The sequence below is a fragment of the Rissa tridactyla genome, chromosome 4 (assembly GCF_028500815.1).
Source record: "Rissa tridactyla isolate bRisTri1 chromosome 4, bRisTri1.patW.cur.20221130, whole genome shotgun sequence".
In the NCBI taxonomy this organism is placed as follows: Eukaryota; Metazoa; Chordata; class Aves; order Charadriiformes; family Laridae; genus Rissa; species Rissa tridactyla.
In genome coordinates, this window is record NC_071469.1 from 41,209,869 (window position 1) to 41,231,083 (window position 21,215).

The following is a 21,215-nucleotide window of genomic DNA, read 5'->3' on the forward strand; positions in this document are numbered from 1 at the left end:
ATGTTTTCTGCTTACTTTGGGAACTGACTCTTTCTCTGCCGGGTCCTAGCTAGAAAGCAGAAAGTGAACCTAGCAGCTTTTATGGGGGTCATCTGAGAGCGTGTGTCTGGGCTGACAAGGCATATTTCTGGCAACAATGAGCCAAGAAGGAGGAGGAGTCTGGTTCTTCCTAGGTTTGCAGCTTGCAGAACCCCCTGCCTAGGAGGTCACCCAAGCCTAGCTCCTGATATTTGGGAGGTTAAGTTTCAAGGAGATGGCCACTACTGCAGAAACTCTGAAGTGCAAAATGAAAGAGCAAAGCTGGAGGGAACAAACTCCCTCAGTTGCCCTACAACTTGCCTATCTCCCCATGGGTACTCACAGTCCAAAGTATGAGTAATGGGGGGAGAGTAGTGTTTTCAAAATACACGTGGGTGTAGCCACTCCTCAGTTCAAGTGGGCTTCTCAGAATGTCAGAGGAGCTGAGTGGGAGTGGAAAAAGGGAAGTTGAGCAACCAAGAGCCCCAAGTAGGTGGTCTGAGTGGAAGGGCATGAACCTGGGCAACGTGCATCACATGTACAATATCTTAAGAGGAGATGGCGACATGATGAAAGCCCAGCTTTGAACATCTCTGGTGTCACACTCATCAGAAGTCTATGGTGGAAGACATTTGGACTTTTTAGACTTCGCGTCTGTCTGAGTGATGCAAAAGCAAGATTTCTGACAAAATATGGGTCATTTCGTAGCTTATTTTTTTAGTGTCACCAAAGCAGATTGGTTAGATCCTTATGACAGCACCATGAAGCTGCTAAAGTTGCTTTCTGCTTTCAAACATACTGAATCTGTGTCCATGTTACACAGCTGTTGCGCATTAAGCGTGTCCACAGGGCAGATAATTTTATTGTTATTTTTGAGTGCTAACAACAGTCCATCTAACATATATGTAATACTCTAGCGGAGGCTTTACAGAATTATGAGCTGTTTCTAAAGTATTACTTCAAAATAACTCTAGAACTTTGCAAGTAGGAGGATATGAGACAATGGTCAAAATTTAGATGGTTTTTGGTTCTGTCAGACTATTCTCCCTTGGGTTGAAAGGAACCAAGAACAAAATCTATTTGGCACCATGATCCTGTTGATCATTCAACAGCAACAGCTGGCACTGCTAGCTGAAGACCAGCCAAGAGCTATTCTGCATAATCAGAAGTAGATTTCAAACCAGATGGATGTTATCCATAATGTTATTTGGAGAATAGCATTTTTTAGTTGAATGCACAATAAATTATTGCCTTTTGCTTTGGTTTTGGCTCTGACTGACGGTGGGAGTGGCGTTTTTAATTTGTATTATAGTGAGGACAAATAGAAGGCAAAGTGAGAGTCAGACACTAAAACAACAGAATGAAAATGAGAAACACGGGCACGGTATTTCCCAACAGAACAAGCAGCATGCTGAGAAATCCTATTAAACAGCCATATTTCATTAAAATGTGCTGAAGGAATGTGACCCCGGCCTGAAAATGAGGACACTAAGTTTTCTTGTGAGACAAACAGTATTTGAAGTCCTTTGTGCCTTTGGATGTGATTTGAAATTTTTCCCACCTTGCTTCCCAGTGTATCATATTACCTGAAGTGCAGACAAATACGACTTTATATAGACTATTGGATAAGACAAGGAGTGAAAACCTGCCTGTTCTGGAAGAACCTGACATGATTACCCTGAAAAATTACACTAGTGTAAACACTTTCAGCTCTTGTATATATTGGGTAAAAGAGAACTGGCTATTTTGGGCTTTTCTCTTAGTAATTGCACATGGAGTGCTTCTATCCAGTCACCTCAAAGTAGGTGATAAGATGACAGATAATATGACAATGACAGATAATAAAGATGGAGAGGGGCTTTACAAAAGAGTGGGGAAATTTTTGGTTGACATTGGGGAAGAGGATCAAGACACAATATTTCAAAGAAAATATGGATTCTTACTTTTCCTTCTCCACTCCAAACCTGCTGTGACCAGTAAGCTCTATTATCTCTGTCTGCACAAGAAAGGGAGACCGAGGAAGATTTTCAAGCCAAAATTTTTCAGATTCTGCAATGCTTATACCTTCCAAAAGCTTTCCTTCCAAGTACAGGCCAGTCATAATGTCTGGGTGTAGGACAGACAGGAGACTCTCTGTAATGTTTGGCTGTGTATGCAGGGAGATATCTGCTCTGTTTGTTTGTTTTTCCTAAAAATGGGCATCATCACTGTCATTTAAAAGTTAGCTGTCCAGGCTCCCCTTGTGGTCTGTGGAGAAAGCTGGGCCCTCTCAGAAGGTGCTTGTACCTTGGACCCCTCCATAAGTATGTCACCAGGTGACTAGTTGAGACTAAGTTACCCAGCTCTGAGGTGGGTGGCAGTGGGAGACAAGCATCCTGTCTCCTATTTCCACCAATCCCTACTGCCCACCCTCCTCAAGGGTCTGAGATATGATGTGTCCCTACAGGGTTAGGTGTTGGGCTATCCTCGGTAATCCTGTGGTCTGGCAGTCAGGCAGGGGTGTCTTGTGGAAGGTTCAGGTGAAGTCAGGGGACTTGTTCTGGTGTCTCACGGTGGTCAGCAAAGCAGTTTCTGACCAGAAAGGGTAGAATCCATAATTTTGAAAATTTCACATCCATGCGAGATGAGGAGCCCTACTTTGGCTTTTACTGTCAATACGCTTAATAATACCTCCATGCATGGCACCTCTCTGCAGCCCAGATGAGCCTTATATTCAACTCTGTCACCTTTTCAGTGTTTCTCCTCCCCCTTCCCCATCCTTGCCCCGCTTTCTGTTGAACGTAGGGATCCAGTGTGACTCAAAACAGTGGGCTTTCCAGTGGTGTGATTCACTTAGAAGCTGATTGGTGTAGTTTGTTAGCAGCAGAAAATGTGCTCTAGTGAGTGTTTGCTGGTGTCCTCTGTATCTGTTGCTGTAGACTCTCCCTACAGACATCACAGTGGGTACCTGCTCAGCATGGAGAAACGACACAGCAGCAGGTATCTGATCTGGAGGAATAACATGAGCGAGCCTCCCAGCAGTGCTAGTGTTCTCCTGAATGGCTAGAGGGGAGAAGAAAACCAGTGTCTTTTAGTAATTGCCCTTGTCCTGGGAAACAGTGGTAGGAGACCGAGATGGAACCAGCTAGGCACAATGTGCTTCTTTCCAGGGAAGACCTCCTGCTTTCCACTCCATCATTATGGCTGCTGCTTTATGGTATTAACTCTTCCTCAGCTATTTGCAGGGAGACTTCTGCCAGATGAGAGCCAGATGGCTCTGGGACCTGTGTAGGCATTGGGTTGCAGCAGCTGATGAGGGCATTGCAGTGCACAGATTGCATTGTATCTTCCTCTGCACATCACTACATTCCTCTGCCCCCTTGCCTTTTAAAACGAGCTTCTTCCTGCTGCACAAACTGCTCTCCTTTAGTGGTATCCTGGCAGTCAGGGCTAGCAGTGCTAGCAAAGTGATCCTGCCTCTGGTATTTAGTCTTGAAGGAATATGTGATACAGAAGCAACGGATTACTCAGGGCTTTGCAACTGCCCTGCCCTCCAAGAAACATAACCAGCACACAGATTTGGAGGAGAGCTGCCAGCAAGACGTGAGCATAACTGGATATGTTAAACCACACAGCATGTGGCAGTCTGTTTGCTGTGTTACCCAAGAATTAAGATGTTGGTAGGTTTTGACATTGTATGGATATTGCAGGAGTTTTTGCCTATCATTTCTGCAACAGCCTTGAGGTCCATCACTGATGTCAAGCTGTTTCTTTTTCTTCATTCCTCTCATGGGTTAGCCAAAAAAAATCCTCATAGTATTCCTAAGCTGTTTACCGACTGAGCACCCAGACCCTAATTCCAGCTGGGTCATCTGTGTTGACTGAAAATCCCTGGAGCACTCAATCGAATAGCCTGCTGATCTCAGCTGTGCCCCACTGAGGGGAAATGGCACAGCCTCACCTGAGAGATCCCAAGTCCACAGGCTCGTTTCTACTTTTTTTCGCTTCACTATCAGCCACGATGGTCCTAGTTCTTCCCAGCAGGGATGGAAGGTACAGCCCTTTCCCAGCAGCATTTGCAGTTCAAGGTTAGGACGTACATTTTGTTTGCCGGAAAGCAGCACAACCAAAGTGGACCTTCAGGAAAGGGTTGCATGTGGGACCTTGTGGATATGCTGTGAGGACAGCAGACCCAGAGGACAGCACTGCAGAAAGCAGAGCAATATGTACCAAGAAGCTGTCAAGTGGACACTTATAAACCAAAATGTTGGCAGGACAGATAAGATTACAAAGAAGAGGCAGCTGAGAAGGGTGTAGAGCTATGAAGAGCTTTCAATGTAATGCTGATAAAAATCTTGAATTCAATGAGAGGAGAGATGAGGGGACATGGAAGAGAGATGGATACGATCTAGTCAAGCAGCAAGAAGTGTGATTTTTGCTTTCTGTGGATGGATTGCTTTGCATGTTGAGAGGGCTTTCAATGTTTTGCTTTCTGTGGATTGGAAAGAAGCCATAGAACGGTTTCAGATCTTGACAGGTATCTGGATGTCTAGAGATGCAGGACAAAGAATGGCAGGGAAATTGTGAATATAATATGCTTTTGAAAATGCCACTAATTGCTGATTTTTGTGTTGTTTGCCCTCTAGATGCTTCTGAATATCTAGTCCTGTAATTCAGCTAAATTCAAACTCCAGGTATCGTTAATACAGGAAACCAGTGCTTTGGCGATGTTGCCCATACCCAGATTTTCAGTCTCCCTATTTGTTGGGGTTTATTTGAGGTTTATGCTCAACCTTTCTCCTCCAGCTTGGAGGCACAGTTCCGTGGTGAAATGGAAGTAACAGCATGTTTCTTCTCTGTCTTCTCATAGAAGTGGAAGATGAAAGGCAGTTTCATTCAACACTTTGTCAGCGGTCTCTGCCTGGAAAACAAGACTGGGAGAGTGGTGACCAACCCTTGCCAAGCAGATGTACCTGGCCAACAGTGGGAGCTGCTACAAGCAACATGATGGTAGCACAGAGATCTCCTTGTTTCTTTGTGCATGAGACTTCGGGAACAGAAGGGGATCGGGAAGGGAGGAATGGTTTTGTATGTCTGACCCTAAATGTTTTCATTGTGCCCATCTGCAAGCCACCATTTCAGCTGAGCACTTGGTGTTTTTGAGCTTTTCAGAAAAGGAGCTGGGGGTGAAAGAGGGATGAGGAGAATTGTTAAAATTTTCCTGGCTGTTCTAAGTTCTCCTTTGTAGCTGATGTCTGTGCACAGCTGCACCCAGAAAGGGGGGAGGACCCATCCCAATACACGGAGCTGCCTCGCAGCTCTCCCCATCCATTCCTTTCTCTGCATCTAGAGTCCATGACCTTCAGACCAACAGCTTAAACGGTGCTTATACAAACATTGGTAGCTCTTTGGCTTCCCTGGCTTTTCAGTCTAACATCATGCATCATTTATGCATGTGTGTCTCTCAGTGAGAACTGGCCAGAAGAGTCATCATGATGAGCAGAGGGGATGGGAAGGAACTAGCAGACCCTGGGGGCAGGTTTGTAACCCCTTTATGGTGGGCCCGTTGCTTCCTCTGCCCGCTGTAGCTGCCCTACAGCCAATGGGCTGAGGCTGTGAAATGGGGAACAATGCTGACAAGAGCTGGAAAAGGGACAGTCTGTTTTAGCAGCATAACCAAGGATTGTTTTGCGGACTATTCCCTCTTGTTACAGGTGGCAGGCCAGCCCTGCCTCCATGAGTGATCCAAGCCCACAGGCAGCCCAGCTGGACCTGGGTTCAGGGTACCACTCTCCTGCAGAGCTGGTCAGAGAGACTTTGGGATGTCAGGGAAGCTGGCACTGTTCTCTAGCTGCTCTTCCTGGTGCTACCAGACACTGCCTGCTGCACTCCACGCCAAAGGTGATGCCCATAGCTGTGTAGGCAGCGCACACTGACAGTGCCACTGCACTTGGCTCAGGCCTGTGGCAGGAGACCACCCAGTTCCCCGCTGTGAGAAGCAGAAGGGGACAACCGCTAGGTCATTGCAGGTTTCCAGCTGCTGGCTGAGCAGGAGCGCAGCCCTCTTGCTAGCTCTCCAGCTCTGCATGGCCCTTGTGAGCACAGCCCAGCACGACAAGCCACCCAATCCCTCTGTTTAGTTGTTTTCCCCCCAGCTCTCTCAGAAAGAGGAGGAGAAAAGTCCTGGGGCTGCTCCACTTGTGATGCCCATCTCTCCTCCCAGTGGGCACTTTGGCAGGTTAGTTGGTGAAGCTGAAAATGCCCCCTGCACAAATGCTGCCACAGTACAGGCCTGCCCGGAGGGATCTTTCCTTTTGTGTTCTGGAAATACTGAAGACAACTGGTGTCTCTAGCTAGCATCCCAGTCCTGCTCCCAGTTACCAGTCAGCGGTAGCTGAGTGTGGGTTTTCAGGCCTGCCAAGGGAAGCGTACCTATTCAAATAAAAAAAAAATAATCCCCACAACGTTACCTTTTCCTGCTAGATCTGTTACATTTTTCTCTTGGAGCTAGGTTTTGTAAACCAGCCCTCCTCTCCAAGAGCCTGGCAGGGGAACCAAATGGTGGGGCCACCTTCAGTAGGCAATTGCTTGCCTGGATCCTTTCTGATCTCGTGTAAAAGAAACATGATGTTCATCTGGACTCTGAACAGCTGGCTGCTTTTGATCATGCTTGTATCCCTTTTTAATTCTTTCTCCTACCTTGGTATTAGCCCAAACGGTTGACAAAAGAACAGATAACTGTTCTTCATATGTTGCATGTGTTCAAAAGTGCTTGTGTGAGAACTGGATGATTTGTTTTCTGTTCTTGGTTCTTTTATTTAAAAAAACAAATCAGCCAGGTGGCAGGAGCTCTTTTCCTGTTTTCCCCTTCACTTTGACTTCAGCTCACCATCTTGGTGCCCATTAACTAGGTGAATGACCTGCCTGCACTGTGAAAACTCAAGAGGCAGTTCCCTTTAGTGCCAAGCTTACAGCATGGTGCAGCCACACTTCTGTGTGGGAATGGGGGCACTGACTCTGCAGAGATTTCTCTTTCCCTATATAGAGATGCTTTGGGCCCGAACCACTGAGGCCAGGGAAGAGCAGAGAAGGAAGGAAAATAGCCTAGGAACAGAAAGAGAGCAGGGCAGGCAGACCCGTCAGGGGGGAGAGTTGCCATCCTACTAGCAATTGCTTTTTTAAACAAGAATATGCAGGAGATGCTACTTCTAGAACATCATCTTTAGGCAGTAGGAGACAGGAGCAGTCAAGTTCTCACACACCTGGCTTGAAAAAAGTTGATGCAAAGACAGACGAAAGGCCATTGAGCAGGTACTGTGCGTAAGCCCTGTATACAATGAAATGCTAAAGGATGATGTATTTTCATCAAAATGCATCCTAAGGGGACCATCTGAGCTTCCCCCATTTCACTCTCCAGCAGCTTAAGGCTCACAGCTAACAGCATGTTCACTCCTCCACCAGGTACTGCTTCCTTCCTTCTTGCTCCCACTGTGTGTGTGCAGCTTTCTTGCAGTTCCTTCTTCATAACCGTACTGGGACTAGGACCCAGCTCCTCTACAAACAATTCTCCTGACTGCTGCAGACCACAGGAGCCCTGCTTGTATACAGTCTCCAAGCTTCGGGCCAGCCCTGGTTCGAAGGGCTCTTGTCAGCTCGCTGGCTACTGCCCTTGACTTTGTGCTTGGCTCCAGTGTTGGAGGTTACTGACCACTCCCAGAGCAGAGGTACCTGGACTAGCTGTGTTGATTTGTGCCTCTCCTACTGCTCACCACCTGGCAGAGTATGAACTGGTATCCATTTGGGGCTGTGAGCTGGGGCAGCTGAAGATTGGACACTCTTCTTCTCCAGGTGCCCCAGCCTGGGGGAGAAAAGGGAAAAGATGGGCATATGCTAGATGTCAATAACTTAAATGGAGTTAGGGGCTACCAGAGATCTAACTCTACCTGATCTGGGATATGTTCTCCTGAAGTCACCTCCCCACTGTCACACTCGACTGTCAGCTAAAGCACCTTCCTGTCGGACCAATGCAGACCTCCCCTCACATCATCTTCTGGAAGCCATTGGTTTCCAATGGATTTTAGCAGTTGCTGAAAAGGAGGTGCATTACAAAAGGCTGCTTTCAAGTGTGGGCAAACTAGACTTCCCCTCGGAATAAACAAACTCTTGTCCAAACTCATTAGTATACTTTCCATTTCCCTTGCACTGAAAGGAAGGAGGAATTATGTTATCTGTGCTTTTTCCCCAGAAGGTCCACACAGTGCCATGTTTTGGAACAGGACTCCAGTGGGGTTTTTGAAAGCAAACTGACTGAGCCCTCAAATTTGGCCCGGTGATTTGTTTCTTTAACAGTCAGAACAAGCAGCTGCTCGCCCTTGTTTTCCTGCTTACTTTAAAGAGCCCCCTAGACTGTCAATACAGAGCATTTGCATTGGTAATACCTTTTAGGAAAGCTGTTATTGTATCAGATCATCCAGTGTAATTTCGTGTGCCATGAACCAATGGGGGTTTATTTAAGAGGAGCTGAAACTACTGTTGTACAGAAATCAATTTCAAAACGTTTATTTTCCCCACTCACTTCTAAGTTGCACTTTGCCAGATGTAATTTATGTGGAGCCCAGATTTGTTTTCCCTTTTCTTGAAGAAAGCATGTGCCAGAATCTGTTTAATGCCTGGAATAAAATCCACTTTGAAACAAGTGTTTCAGCCTGTTCTTATTCCCCCTCACTTCCCATCGGAAAAGAGCCTCCATCCTTTCGTGCCTGGTCCCTGCCTCTGTCTCTAACTGGGTTTGTCTCCCCAGACGTACATACCCCAGTTCTGTGCATGGGTTCCTGGGTTTCTTCTAGAGGGACGCTGCAGGAGCTGGCAGAGACATTTCTAGGACACAATGGCGTATCAGTTGAACATGACTGAAGCAGCCCTCCTCAGCTGGCTAGGCAGCAAAGCATGCTTTCTGGAGAAAGTTAAAAGCAGATAATGGACTGGCTTTTACATGCTGAAAGAAATAGCTGGGTGTGGGGGGAGTTAATTCTTCCTGTAACTCCCTCCTTGATCTTTTCCTCAGGCTATCAGCCTGCCTGTTCCTTGCTGAGCCTCCCAAAGGTCTTTCTTGTGCCTCTGGCTTGAGGGCAGGGAAGCATCACCACCCACAGATGCCTCCTAGCATGTGTATTGCTGAGCCTCAAGTACTGTGACTCTCCAAGGAAGCTGGTAAGCCTTCCTAATCTCACTTTATAAAAAAAAAAAAAGCCCAGCCAGCAATGTCAATTTGGAGGCTTTGAGTTTAAAATCGGGGCTTAAGTGCCTGCTACTTCACCCACAGAGGCTTTTTCAAACTGGGATCAGCTGGGCCTGCCTCTACAGAAAGCAGCTGTGCCGGAGCCTCCCTCTAGGGAAGGGGGGTGAAGGTGTGCTGGAAATTAGCTTGTGGGGGGGGGACCAGCTCTTCCCTGTACTGCCTGGTAACATATTTGGTGTTTGAGTACTGTGGGAACTCGATAAAAAGGAAAAGAGTTGGGGCTTTCTCTCCTGGTGCTGCTTCTGTAGCAGGACGTCAGTTGGGCTGTGTCCATGGGGTCCTGCCGTGCATGCTCTGAATGATGACTGCCATAGTGCCCTAGAAGCCAGGAGATTCTCAAGCTGTAATGATGGCTGGGAAGACTTTAATTAGTCCTGTCTAGGAAAATGAAATATTGATCTCTTGCAGAGCCAAATGGGAGGGGGGAGGAGAAATGAGTAAGGGATGGGTTCCTCTCTGAGGAGGGTAGGGTTGGACATGCAGAGATTTGGCGCATAAATGAGGTAGAGATGAGTTTGGAGTAGAAACAGTTGCATCAAAGGGGACTAGAACCAAGCGTGGGGAAAATTATAGGGGAGCGATTTCTTTGCAGGAGGTTAAAAACATAGCAGCACCACATCCACAGCGGTGACACAGTTCGGTCAAATTTGGTCAATGCTTTGTCTCAAGAGGCAAATCAAGTGTTGTTTGGATGTGTTGTGATTTTGGGTTTTTTTTTTAAATACTCAAATAGTTCATTTTAACACTCACAAAGCAGGTTATTTTCTTAGAAACAGAGATGTTCTCCAGACTACTTTCAGTAAGAAAGTTAGATGCTAGGAGATCTCTGTTTTCTGCAGTCTGTTTAAAGGGACGTGCTTGATACAATGGCGTTATGTGAGTGTCTCTTCGTTCTTAAAACCCTCTGCTGTTGGGCTGCAGGAGGTGCTGAGGTGGATATCTCTGTCCCTCTAATCGGACCTATTCAGCACTTTACAAGTAAATACTAATTGCAGGAGCACCTGGAAACCTGACGGCTGCTCTTCCTTCAGAAAACCATCCTAATACACTTCTTGCATCCTTTCTCTTTCATCTTGTACTGCTTGGGCAAAGCAGCTGAAGAGCTCCTGAATCCTTCCCTCTTAGGGCACCTGAGATACATACCTTCCTGGCAACTTGTGAGCGTTGTAAACAGAAGCAAAGAAGCCCCAGAGAACTGCAAATGTTGAAAGTAGATGTTTAGATCTACCTGAAACAAAAGCTTGTTTTCAGTGTGTTTGTTCTGCTGCTATGGTAGCGAAAAAATCAGCACTGCACTGCACTGCCCTGTGAAAATAAATGGGGTGTTTGCAGCATGCTGGGCTTCTGGCCCTGCTTCTCCAGCAGAGAACTCTGTGCCGACAGGAGGCATTGCCGCTCCGCCACTCTCCCAGCTTGGGCGCAAGGTAGTGGGGCTGTCATCCACGTTTCTAGGGCTTCGTTTCTGTAAGGTGGTTTGCAGAAGTGTTTCTGTGCCTCAGCGTGTTGCAAAGGTGTCGCTGGGCAATGGGAGGCTGGGTACGGGAGGGAACTGAGGGAGCTGAACAACCTTCTGCTTTTTTAACTGATCTGCATCTGTTTGAGAAACGCTGCTTAAATCTCACCTGTGACTGACTGGTGATTAAAAACAGGCCAGAACAAGGTAGTATTTCTGTGACGAAAATGACACTGGGTAAGTGTTCAGACCTGCCTGTCTTTGAGTCGGGGACATCCTGTCCAAATGGAAATAGCGGCGTCTGCTTGACATATCGATGAAACTTGTGCTTTACAAATCTGACTCATTAAAATAAATCCCGCTTCATCTGTACTGCACGGTGCAAAAAGAAGAATGAGAGAAAAGATAACAAAATAATCCACTTGGGACAAAATTGTGTTTTAATGTGATTTTGGTGGAAACCAGCTTCTGTGGTTTTGATTTCCATGGAAACTAGTACAGTAACGCTGCTTACCACTGCCTGCAGCGGAGCTGAGCTTGGCGGTAACAACAGTACCGGTGTGGTGTGCTGAGTGATGGCTTCATCAAAATGGGATCACTGACCCAAAAAACCACCCATGGGTCCCTCTGCACCTCCTCGTATGTCTCAGCTTTCTTTTCCCAAGGGCTCTTCTCCCTGAATTTTGTGGTCAAAGCCAAGACCTGCTTTGCCTCCTCCCCATCTGGGTCTCAACTGATGTGTGGATCTCAGTGTGGCCTTCTCTGTAGCTTCCTGAGCTCCCTGTAAGTGTGGTGACTGCTGGCTCCTGGGGGGGTCATGAGCTCTCACAGGTTTCACCCCAGCTCTGGAGTCCCTCTTCACCCTGGGCCCTGGCACGTCATGTCACATCCCTGTGGGGCTGCCGTGAGGTATCCTGATGGTTATTTGGTTTCAACCTGTAGACACAATGCTGTCTGCTATTGGCTTCCCTTCAGCAGCTGGGTGACCAGAACAGGCCCTGCAGAATAGCTGTATTTTGGAAGTGACCACAAAGGTTCCAAAGAAGTGGGGCAGCTGCGTACGAAGTAGAGAAAACAGTTTATTTGAAGAGGTGACACCTTTTTGTGTTTGACCAGAGTTTGTGTGAATTTCTTTACCCACCAAAACACCTTGTTCTCTAGTCCTCCCAATATATAATGAGGGCAAACCAGAAATCATGTCAATGCTGGTGTATTTTGAAGGCAACGGCTTGAATTTTCCCCTTGCTAAAAAGAAGTGGTGGTGTTCCCAGTGCTCTGGCAAACAGAAAGGGAGGAGAAGGGGAAGTGCTGAAATAGGTATGAGGGCACTCCAGTGTGGCCATGGTTTCCAGAGCAGAAAAAATGGGAAGATGACTGATGAGTGCCTTTGAGCCCTATCAGCAGTAGAGCAACAGGGTAAAGAAGAAAAGGGCGTGAAAGGAGCAGGAGTCTTCCTGTGATGGTTGGGGGTCTTTCTAGGACAAGATGACTGTGGCCTGGGCTCTGAGGTCTCTTGTTTCTAATCCCTGCTGCCCCAAGCCCTTCTGTTTCAGGCGGGGCTTGGAAGTGGTGCTCAGGCTGTGACTTTCAAGCCAGGCTCCCACCGGCAGGACGTTACGCAGCCAGCTGTGGGGCTGTGCTGGTGTGAGGGTGTCGGTATCTCAGTCTGCAGCAGAAAGTGGGGCACCGCCATGAGCTGAGGCTGATGGTCCAGACCAGATGTTGGATCCAGTTGTATCCTCATCTGCTTCTCTCCTTGGCTCTCTCTGAAACACGTCTCCTGAGTCTCGTTTCAGGATCAGACAGACCAAGGCTGGCCAGGCCTCAACTAGAAGATCTTTTCCACCCCTCATCCCAGTGATTCCTTCCCTTTTAAAATAAACACAGGAGCTACCAGTGCTACAGCTGGAAATTCAGTGGAGAACACAAAATGAGGACAGTTAATTCTGAGTTTTGCCTCGTCTTCCCAAGGGACAGAGCAAAAAGGATGTGTTCTGCTGTCAGCTATGATCGTCGGTGACTGCAGACCAGTCATATCAGCCCCCAGTACTCCTTTCCCTTCTCCAAACAGGGGACTGGTTCCATTTGGCTGCCACAAGAAGTGAGCTTTGATTCAGCCACCTTAGAAAAGCACTTTCTCCACGGCAAAGAGGAACCATTTTTTGTTGCTGGCATTCCCTAATCAGTCTTCTCCTTCGTTGAGTTTTTCCTTTGCGTGGTCAATTGCCAAGTTTGCAGAGCTGGCATCGCAGGGTGAGAAGAGTGATCCCTGCCCCGGACACCGGGCTCAGCGAGTGCTCCCAGCGCCGCTGGTGCTGCCTGGAGGGCAGGGTGGGCTGCCACCGCCCTGGCGCTGGGGCCGGCTACCCCTCGCTGTGCCGTGGCTACAGCCGTGACTGCCCGGCAGCTGGTGTGGGCACCTACACGTCCTGCCAGGCAGGAAGACAAAGGTGAAAATCTTGCTCTATTTAGGCTCTGTGTGTTTTGCCACTGTCTTCACTTACATCTGCTTTTCTCCTTTCTGGTCTTAAAACAGACTTCCATCCCTGGAGGTGTTCAAGGCCAGGCTGGATGGGGCTTTGAGCAGCCTGGTCTAGTGGGAGGTGTCTCTGCCAGCGCAGGGGGGTTGGAACTAGATGATCTTTAAGGTCCCTTCCAACCTGAACCATTCTATATGGGTGACGAGATGGAACAGAGAAACATTTTTCTTAGCAGAAATTGATGGTGGGCATTCTCCTTGCTGCTGCATTTTTCCTTCTCTTTTTGCAGCGTTGTGGGGGGTGTTATTCATTAGTGTGTACACTTGTCAGATTTGGGAAACAGACTCGGTCTAAATCACTGTTCCTGCTTGGGTTACTTTTCTGATTGTGCGTTTTAGTACTGTTGGCTTAAGACATGTGAGTGGCTGGGAGAACGCTGCCGGTCAGCAGTCGCTGGCTTTGTGGCAGAAGCAGCAGTAGAGAGCTGGACCAAGGCAGCTCTTCCCTTTTTTCCCTCACTCCCAGCTTCATTTGGATCTTATTGAAAAATAGATAGCGTCAGTGTCACACCAACCTGGCATCAGCCTGAGGTGGCTCCCCAAATCAGAGATGAGCTTAGCACTGAGTTTGTGAGGGGCAGGGTGGTAGAAAAGCTGAGGGCCAAGGGGAAGCTCGGTGGTTATCCTGCTTGTTCTTTCTTCAGCAAAGCAAACCAGTAATATGACATTTAAATCTTGAAAAGACTACAAGGAAGGAGAGAAATACAGGTAATGCTTGCAGTGGGTCTGCCTTCTGTACTGGCACTGCTCGGGGGATGCTCTGCACGGATCCTCCCTCAGCGTCCAGCATCACCTCTCTTCCCCTTTGAAACACCCTACCTATCTCAGGCTGTTCATCTGCAATGCTGGCACTTACCCACATTAAAATCAGCTTAATGACAGCTGCTGCTTAGATGAAGGCTTGACTATGTGGGCTTTACAATATCACCTGCCCCGCTTCTGCTGCTGAACACGCTGCAGGGCAGGAAGGACGTAAATGGTGTTTCAGCAACTCAGGCACAGAGGGACCTCTTTGAGGCACAAGCTGTTTTTCTAGGTCATTTCTCAGCTTTTTGAGGAGAAGTAGTGAATTGTAGCAGGGGCTTGATTGCAAATTGCTGGATTTGCTCAGCCTGGTGTATGAATGAGGCTTGCGGGCTGCTTTGTCCTTTTGGCCAGCCCTGGATAGTTTTAAACTGTCCCCTAGGCCGGGCTTGCCGGCACGGTGCAGCCTGGCCGTGGGCTGAGACACTCCACTGCCACGGGAGAGTTCGGTCCCTGGCTCAGCAATTGCCCCTACCTCCTGCCATAGCTGGGATTTTCATGGGAGCCTTCGCCTCCAAGAGTTTTGTTCGGCCTAAATCGCTCGGCCTCTGAAAGCTGATGATGCTGCAGCCGTAACTATCTGCTGATGAAAACGGGCATTATAAAGGCGACAGATGCAGCTGAGTTTAAAAGCATACCAAAGGGTCTTATGCTTGGGGTTAAGTTACAGAGTGCGGATGCTCAGGCTGGTTCTCGGCTCCTCTCAAGGTTTCAGTGCAGCGCATTTAATCTTTTGTATTTTAATTCTCTTAAACCCTATTGTGTGAGAATTGTTGTGTGTGGTTTTTGTAACTAGAGGCTACGGGGGCGTTGTAATGCTGTTGACAAGGACAACGAAATGATGTCAAAGTCCTAATTATCCCAAGCTGAAGTGTCACCTCTGCTTTCTGTCTGAGTAGATGAAAGCAACGTTCAAAAAGATCCACTTACTACTGGAGCATTTTTCAAGGCAATCAGCTGCTCCAAGCTCTTTCCCCCCCTAAGCAATCTAAATGCTAAATAGATCTTTAAAAGAATTACCATATCTAAGACGAGGAGCCATTTTCCCCTGCAAACACCTGATGCTCATTAGCAATATTTAACGTGTCACATATCACCTCTGTGTAAACTTTTTTGGCAGGAGTTTGTCAGGTGTCTGCAAGTGCTGAGCTCTGCTGAAGAGCTGGGGAAGCCTCTTGAGCACAAATCCTTTGTCCTGAGAGAGAAGGCATCTGGATTTTTGCAAAACTCTTCCCTTCCCCCCCAGCTCCCAGCTTCATTTTGATCTTATTAAAAATAAATAGTGTGAGTGCACGACACCAACCTGGCGTCAGCCTAAGCCAGGTCCCCAAATCGGAGGTGAGCTTAGTGCTGAGTTTGTGAGGGGCAGGGTGGTAGGAAAGCTGGATTTAACCTGTCTTTGCAGCTCCTCTTTCCCAGGTCAGAAGAGGACGCATCTGGGTCACTGGTGGCTGCTTGCAGCATCCAAGAGCCCTTGGCAGGACCAGCAGCTGCCAGCGTGGACGTAGCCCCTTTGCCCAGGAGCGTCTTTAGCACAGGCTGAGCTATGAACCCCACAGGGCTGCTATAGCAGCTTCCCCGCAGCAAGCAGACTCTCCTGTGAGGGGAAATCCATGGGAGGGGTCTGCTTGCTGTCAGGAATCACTCCTACGCTTGTACCGATGCAATATATTAATGAAGGAACAGACCCTCTGGGAAACTGGTGTTGCTCAAGGTGGAGGCTCTCTTAGCTCTGCCTGCTGAAGCTGCTCTACTTTACGCCTCGCATGATAATGAAGCTTACTTTGGACAAAGGATGTATGATTCTAGCCTAGTGGTTCAAGAGCTTTCCATCTCTGGTGCAAGGCCTGGAGCCTGAGATCGCTTCAGGAATTACTTTGCATTTTGATCCTTTAACCATTGAATTTCAATGGTTTGGAGCCTTTGGAGCAGTGCCTGGAATGCAGGACCTTTCTGCCACGCTAATGCCCCAGCTGCTGCTAGAAAACTGTAATTACTTTCCCTCTGGTGCAGGTCATCCTCAGATATTCCATACCAAGGATTTCAAAAGAGCCTCACCAGATGTTGTTCAGTGTTTTGCCCTCTAATCCCTCCTGCCAGCCCCAGACAAACCTATACAGCTTGGTGAAACAGAGAAAGCGGTGACTGTTCTTTTATTTTTGTGTTTATTCACAATGGCTGTGCCCTGGGAAGGCTTACCAAATCAAGGGAAATGGAGGAACACCTTGTTTATGAGTTCCCTTAGCACTTGCTGACGGAGACAGTCTGAACACAGCTGAGACTAAAGCACTTCTGGGCAGGTGTTGGAGCAGATCCTGAATTGTGAAGAACCAGACGTACATGTTTGAGGTGAGTCCAGCTTTGGCTAACAGCTGCATAGAGGCTTTTTGGATTCCGGTGTGAGATCTAACAACTCAAATCCCAACTACACCCTTTGCATCTTGGCTTCTGGACACTGTACATCATCTGGGGTACAGCCTGGAAAAGCGTCTAGAATCATCTGAATTTGAGCCCTATATTTTGGCTAGGATGCCATACATCCATCTTAACGCACGCTTCTCAAAGTTCTTATTCAAATGTCTCATTTGAATAACGTGTGCTTCATTAGCACAGAGGTTCTTTATCCTGTAATATACTGCAAAGAAGGTTGAAGGTCTGGAGTTAGTGGAGTTCACGGGACCCTTTCATGGGTGTACTGTGCATGATAATGCTACCACCTATGACCTCTGTGAACTCAGAGCCTCCAGGCACCATGTCCATTAGTAAAACATCTTACAAAATCTCAAAGGGTTTTTTTGATGTTGCTCGGAGAAGCAGCAAGTGCTGCTGTAGAAATTTCCTCTGAATTAGAGAGTAGTAAAACCTGACCCAGAGGACTGTGGGCATGTGCAAGAAGGGCTATTTGGGGGCTCCTCGTCATACCCCATGGCCCCCACCAGCTGATCTGTTCAATCACATCTTACTCAGACCACAGTCCCAGCAAGCTGATGAAAATGAACTGGCAGGAAAGGCTTGGTACCTGCTGTAGCAACGAGTGACCAAGCAGATCCCGAAAGCTGTAAGAGGTTTTAAGGGGATCAATATCCTCTGTGCTCTCATTTCTAATTGGGCTTTATTGCAGGGCTCTGATTCATCTAGTTCATTAAATGGACTCAGATGGAGTTTCTATAACTGAGTTTATACTCCTAGGGCACAGGATCAAAATAGCAGCAGCAAGCAATTGCTAAGGCCCCCAGAACTCATCTGGAGAAGTAATTGCAAGAGTGCTGAAGCATTAGACTTCAAAGAAACATGGATGTGGCTAAATCAGTATTATTCATTGCATTTAAGTTTACAAAAAAAGTTATCATCTACCATGTTAAGAGTCACTTTAAAAACCACTCAGTGCCATGAAGCAGATATTTCAACTGATTTGTAGTACCACTTGCGTTCTGGGGCAAGTATTTTCTGGGTCCTCATGAAGCCCATGAGCCCAAGCTCCTAAACAGTAACTACATCAGCTAGTGTTACATCATCTCCAGCTCTCTCATTCTGATGACACCATGCCCAAAACACCAAACTAGTGGAAACAATGAGGAAAGTACACAATGGAGAAAGATGCTGCTGTTATTGCACCTCCTTATCTACCTTAGGTCTGCAAAGACACTTTGAACTTTCGCTGCAAAACATCTATGGAAAACATCAGTCAAGTAGGAAAAAACCCAAACAAATACAAATAAGCCCTCAACATAGAGAGCTTCTGTGCATCTGACCAGATAAAAGTGCCACCGAGTCCATTAGCCTCTTTCTGTCAGTGACCCAAACCAAGCATCTGGGGAAAAAAAAGTAAGAACAGGGCGATTGCATGGTGCTGCTCTCCCAAAACACTCTCAGGGTTCTCAGTAACTTCTGATGTATTGACATCCCAAGCCAGGGACAGCATCCTTGCGTTTAGCAGCCATGGATAGATTTCTCTTTATGGGGCTTGTCTAAGTAATTAGGAAGAGGGGTGTGTTACAATTCTTAGAGGATCTTCTGCATTAACTAATTAGCTCTACTAATTGCTAGTTAGGGTGAGTGGCAGCATTTGATGGGAAGTAAGGCAAGAGATACCAGTTGGGTCAATGCATGTGTGAGGGAGGGGAAGGGGGGATTGGAGCAAGGTGCTCAGCGTGAAGCTGGCTCAGCTGGCATTGGGCTGGGATCTGGGTTTCACTGTCAGATTACGCCACGAGCTAGAAGGGAGCCTGGGCAAGTCACACAGGTAGTTTTTTCAATCTGAATTATGTGTTAAACACCTTTGAGGCTGGACCTCCGTTCTCCCTGCAACTAGCTTTTAGTAATGTCTAACTTCTAATGACAGCATGCCTGGAGGTAGTCATGAATTTTCTACAGAAACAGTTTAAATGAAGAACTCAGGTTTATGGAGCTACACCGTGGTATTTGAGGTGTCTTGTGGGGCAGGAAGAGGTTGATAAAAATTCTACTGGCTGCTGTTCTCCCCCAGGAGGAACCTGGGGCTCCAAATGAGATGCCGAGGCTTCCCATAGTTAGGCAAGATTGCGGCTGAGGGGTAAGGTAGACAGAAGCCAGCGTGCTGAGCAGAGAGCTGGCTGGGTTATGCAATATACTAACAAGATGATTAGTCCATTAATTACAAGATGGAGGGAGGTACCTATTTTTCCTTAGGATTTTCAGAAGGGAGATACTTCCTGGGGCTATGGCTGACCTGATTTGGGGGTGCCTTTCTACTAAGAAATAGAGCAACGCAGTTTTGTGGTTAATGTAGCTCCTGCTCTGCTCATTTCAGACAGGCTTTGAGTCCTCCGGAATATCCCAGGTGAGTGTCCTCATTAAGATCCACTGCTTGGTTATTCTCATGTGTCTCTGTCTCAAGCTTTCTAGCTGAAGGTGTTTCACTTTTGTATGAATAATGAGTGCTTTTACTTGGAGATGGTAGAGGAAAGGGATACAGGGTGCACTGAGTGATCACTGAACAATTAAGTGTGTTGTAAACACAAAATCAACACATGTAATTTTAGGAGGCATTAAATGATTCATTCTTGGTTAAGACTAAGGAGATATCGTCACCAGAGTATGAAAGATTGGTAAACTTCATTCAGAGCTGCAGGTACCTGGAATTATCATTATCTTCAATTGGAGACAGACTTAGACAGGAAAAGATGCAGAAAACTGCTAGGATGAGCAGGAGACAAAAGCAACCTTTTTTGTACGAGAAGAAACTACAAATCACAAGTTACTAATTTATCAAAACTGAGATGAGGAATGATTGCTCTTCCTGGGACATGAGGGGTGAAGTACTTAAAGAAGACAAAAAGATGTTAGTAGCATTAAGTGGATAGAAGTCGAACTCACTTGGCCCAGAATCTAGAAGGATATTCACGAGCAGGGAAGCGTGTTCAGGAACAGCGTTACAAGCCAGGCAAGGAGACCTGCATTGGTTTGGCACTGGCTAAACTTCTGGAGGTGACGGGGATGGAGAAGAAACAATTCTGGATTTGACAAATGCACTTCTTCAAAGAGAAGACTGGAATGCTGACTCTGCTTGCTGCACTCCGGTAATGCCTCGGTGCTTCTGCCACATTCCCGTGTTGCAGTGGAATAGATGTACAAGCTAAGAATTCCCTCAGAGATCAAGTCAATGTATTGAGAGAGAGAGATTTCTCCCCCCGCCCCGGATTTGTTTCCTGCTCAGAACCTGAGAGTAGGCACAGCTAAAAATGAACTGTGGAGCAAGGTTTATTTCTCATCCTAGTAGCATTGACTTTCCTCTTTCCCCTGCAAGTGCATTACTGGCTGCTGCACCGGGATGCCTTTGCCTCCCAATGAGACTAGCGGGGGCTGTTGGGGTGGGGGCAGGGACACAGGTGTGATTGTTTTTCTCTCCGTTGTCATGCATGGCCTGTTTCTTACCTTCCCCTGGCATTTTGCAATGTCCTTGAGCTTTCCCTATCAATACATCACAGATTTCTGAGGCCTTTAATCTCTTATACAGTTTTTTTTTTTAAAATTTGTGAAATGCTTGCAGGGTGTGCGAGTGTATGGAGAGGAAGGCGGGGCATCTGGGTGGCAGGTCTGATGACCTTGCAGGACTAAACCCCTACAAGAAGGCATTATTCTCAGTGTCCCATGTGAGCCTTCTTTCATTCAAAGAAAACATCACAACAAGATGAAATCCGACTGTTCTGCGCCCTCTCTTTGTCACCAGGGATTAGTTGCCCTTTCTGTAGCCCAATGAACGCTCCTGTTGTGTCACACAAACCCACTCAGGACTGCTCACTAGCCTGCCGTTTGCAGCACCGTCCTAGGTGGCCTGGAGAACGCGGGGTTCAAATGTCCGCATGAAATTGGTCGGAGTAGGGATTCAAAGATTAGGTTTCCCGTTTCTCATTATATAGGATGTTCCAGTAGTGAATCCAATAGAACGATGGATAATTTAGCTTGGAAGAAAGCTCCAGAAGTCACCTAGTCAAATCCTGCTCAGAGCAGAGCTGTCTGTTCGGTGCTGTGTCCAGTCAGGTCTTGAACAACTCCAAGGATGGATACTCCCCAACCTCTCAGGGCAACAGGTTTGTGTTGGGGGTGTGTGAAAGCCCATCCCCTGGATAGCTGAGAGGTTTAAACTTAGGAGCCCGTTTCCTGCACAGTCAGTGGAGCGATGCAGAAGCTGTCTTGAACAGGCAATTAGATACGCTAGACGGAAGCACCGGTGCATTAGCGATTCTGTGCCACACAAGTGGTAGAGTCCAGAAACACAGCCCCTAAGTACACAGCCCAATTTTTCTCTTCTCCAGGCCTTGTTGACTTACATGCTACAAATGCAAGGCCCGCAGCAGCTACCCAGAGCTCCAGAAGCTGTGTGCGTGTCACTGATGACTGACGCCAAGACGACAGTGCATGCTAGCGCTTTTATTTGGAGGGACTACGGAGACTCTGCAGCAGCACATCCACGAGGGTGTGTAAAAAAAAAAATTAATAACAAAGCCCTTGCTAACATTCCACCAGGGAGGGCACTGAGCCGGGGTACGCAGCACTCAAGTTTTACTCGTGTGTCATGTGCGAACTCAGCACGAATAAAACCTTACAAATTGGAGCTGTGCCCAAACCTCATCCAGATAAACTCT

General features: G+C 47.2%; 1 protein-coding gene across 4 annotated transcripts in view; it reads left to right on the forward strand.

The window, feature by feature from the left end:
• GALNT16 (polypeptide N-acetylgalactosaminyltransferase 16) overlaps positions 1-21,215 on the forward strand; it is a 115,829-nt gene that overhangs the window by 86,690 nt on the left and 7,924 nt on the right. Inside the window, exons 15-16 of one of the 4 annotated variants that reach the window (XM_054199671.1) lie at positions 4,868-5,007; positions 15,497-15,517. The exons of 1 other annotated variant lie outside the window; for it this stretch is intronic. In XM_054199671.1, the coding sequence (XP_054055646.1) occupies positions 4,868-5,005 (138 nt within the window). In that variant the 3' untranslated portion in view covers positions 5,006-5,007; positions 15,497-15,517. Of the gene's footprint in view, positions 1-4,867; positions 5,700-7,458; positions 8,693-15,496; positions 15,518-21,215 lie in introns of those variants that run through there. 2 more of the 4 variants (XM_054199670.1, XM_054199674.1) reach the window with 2 other exon arrangements.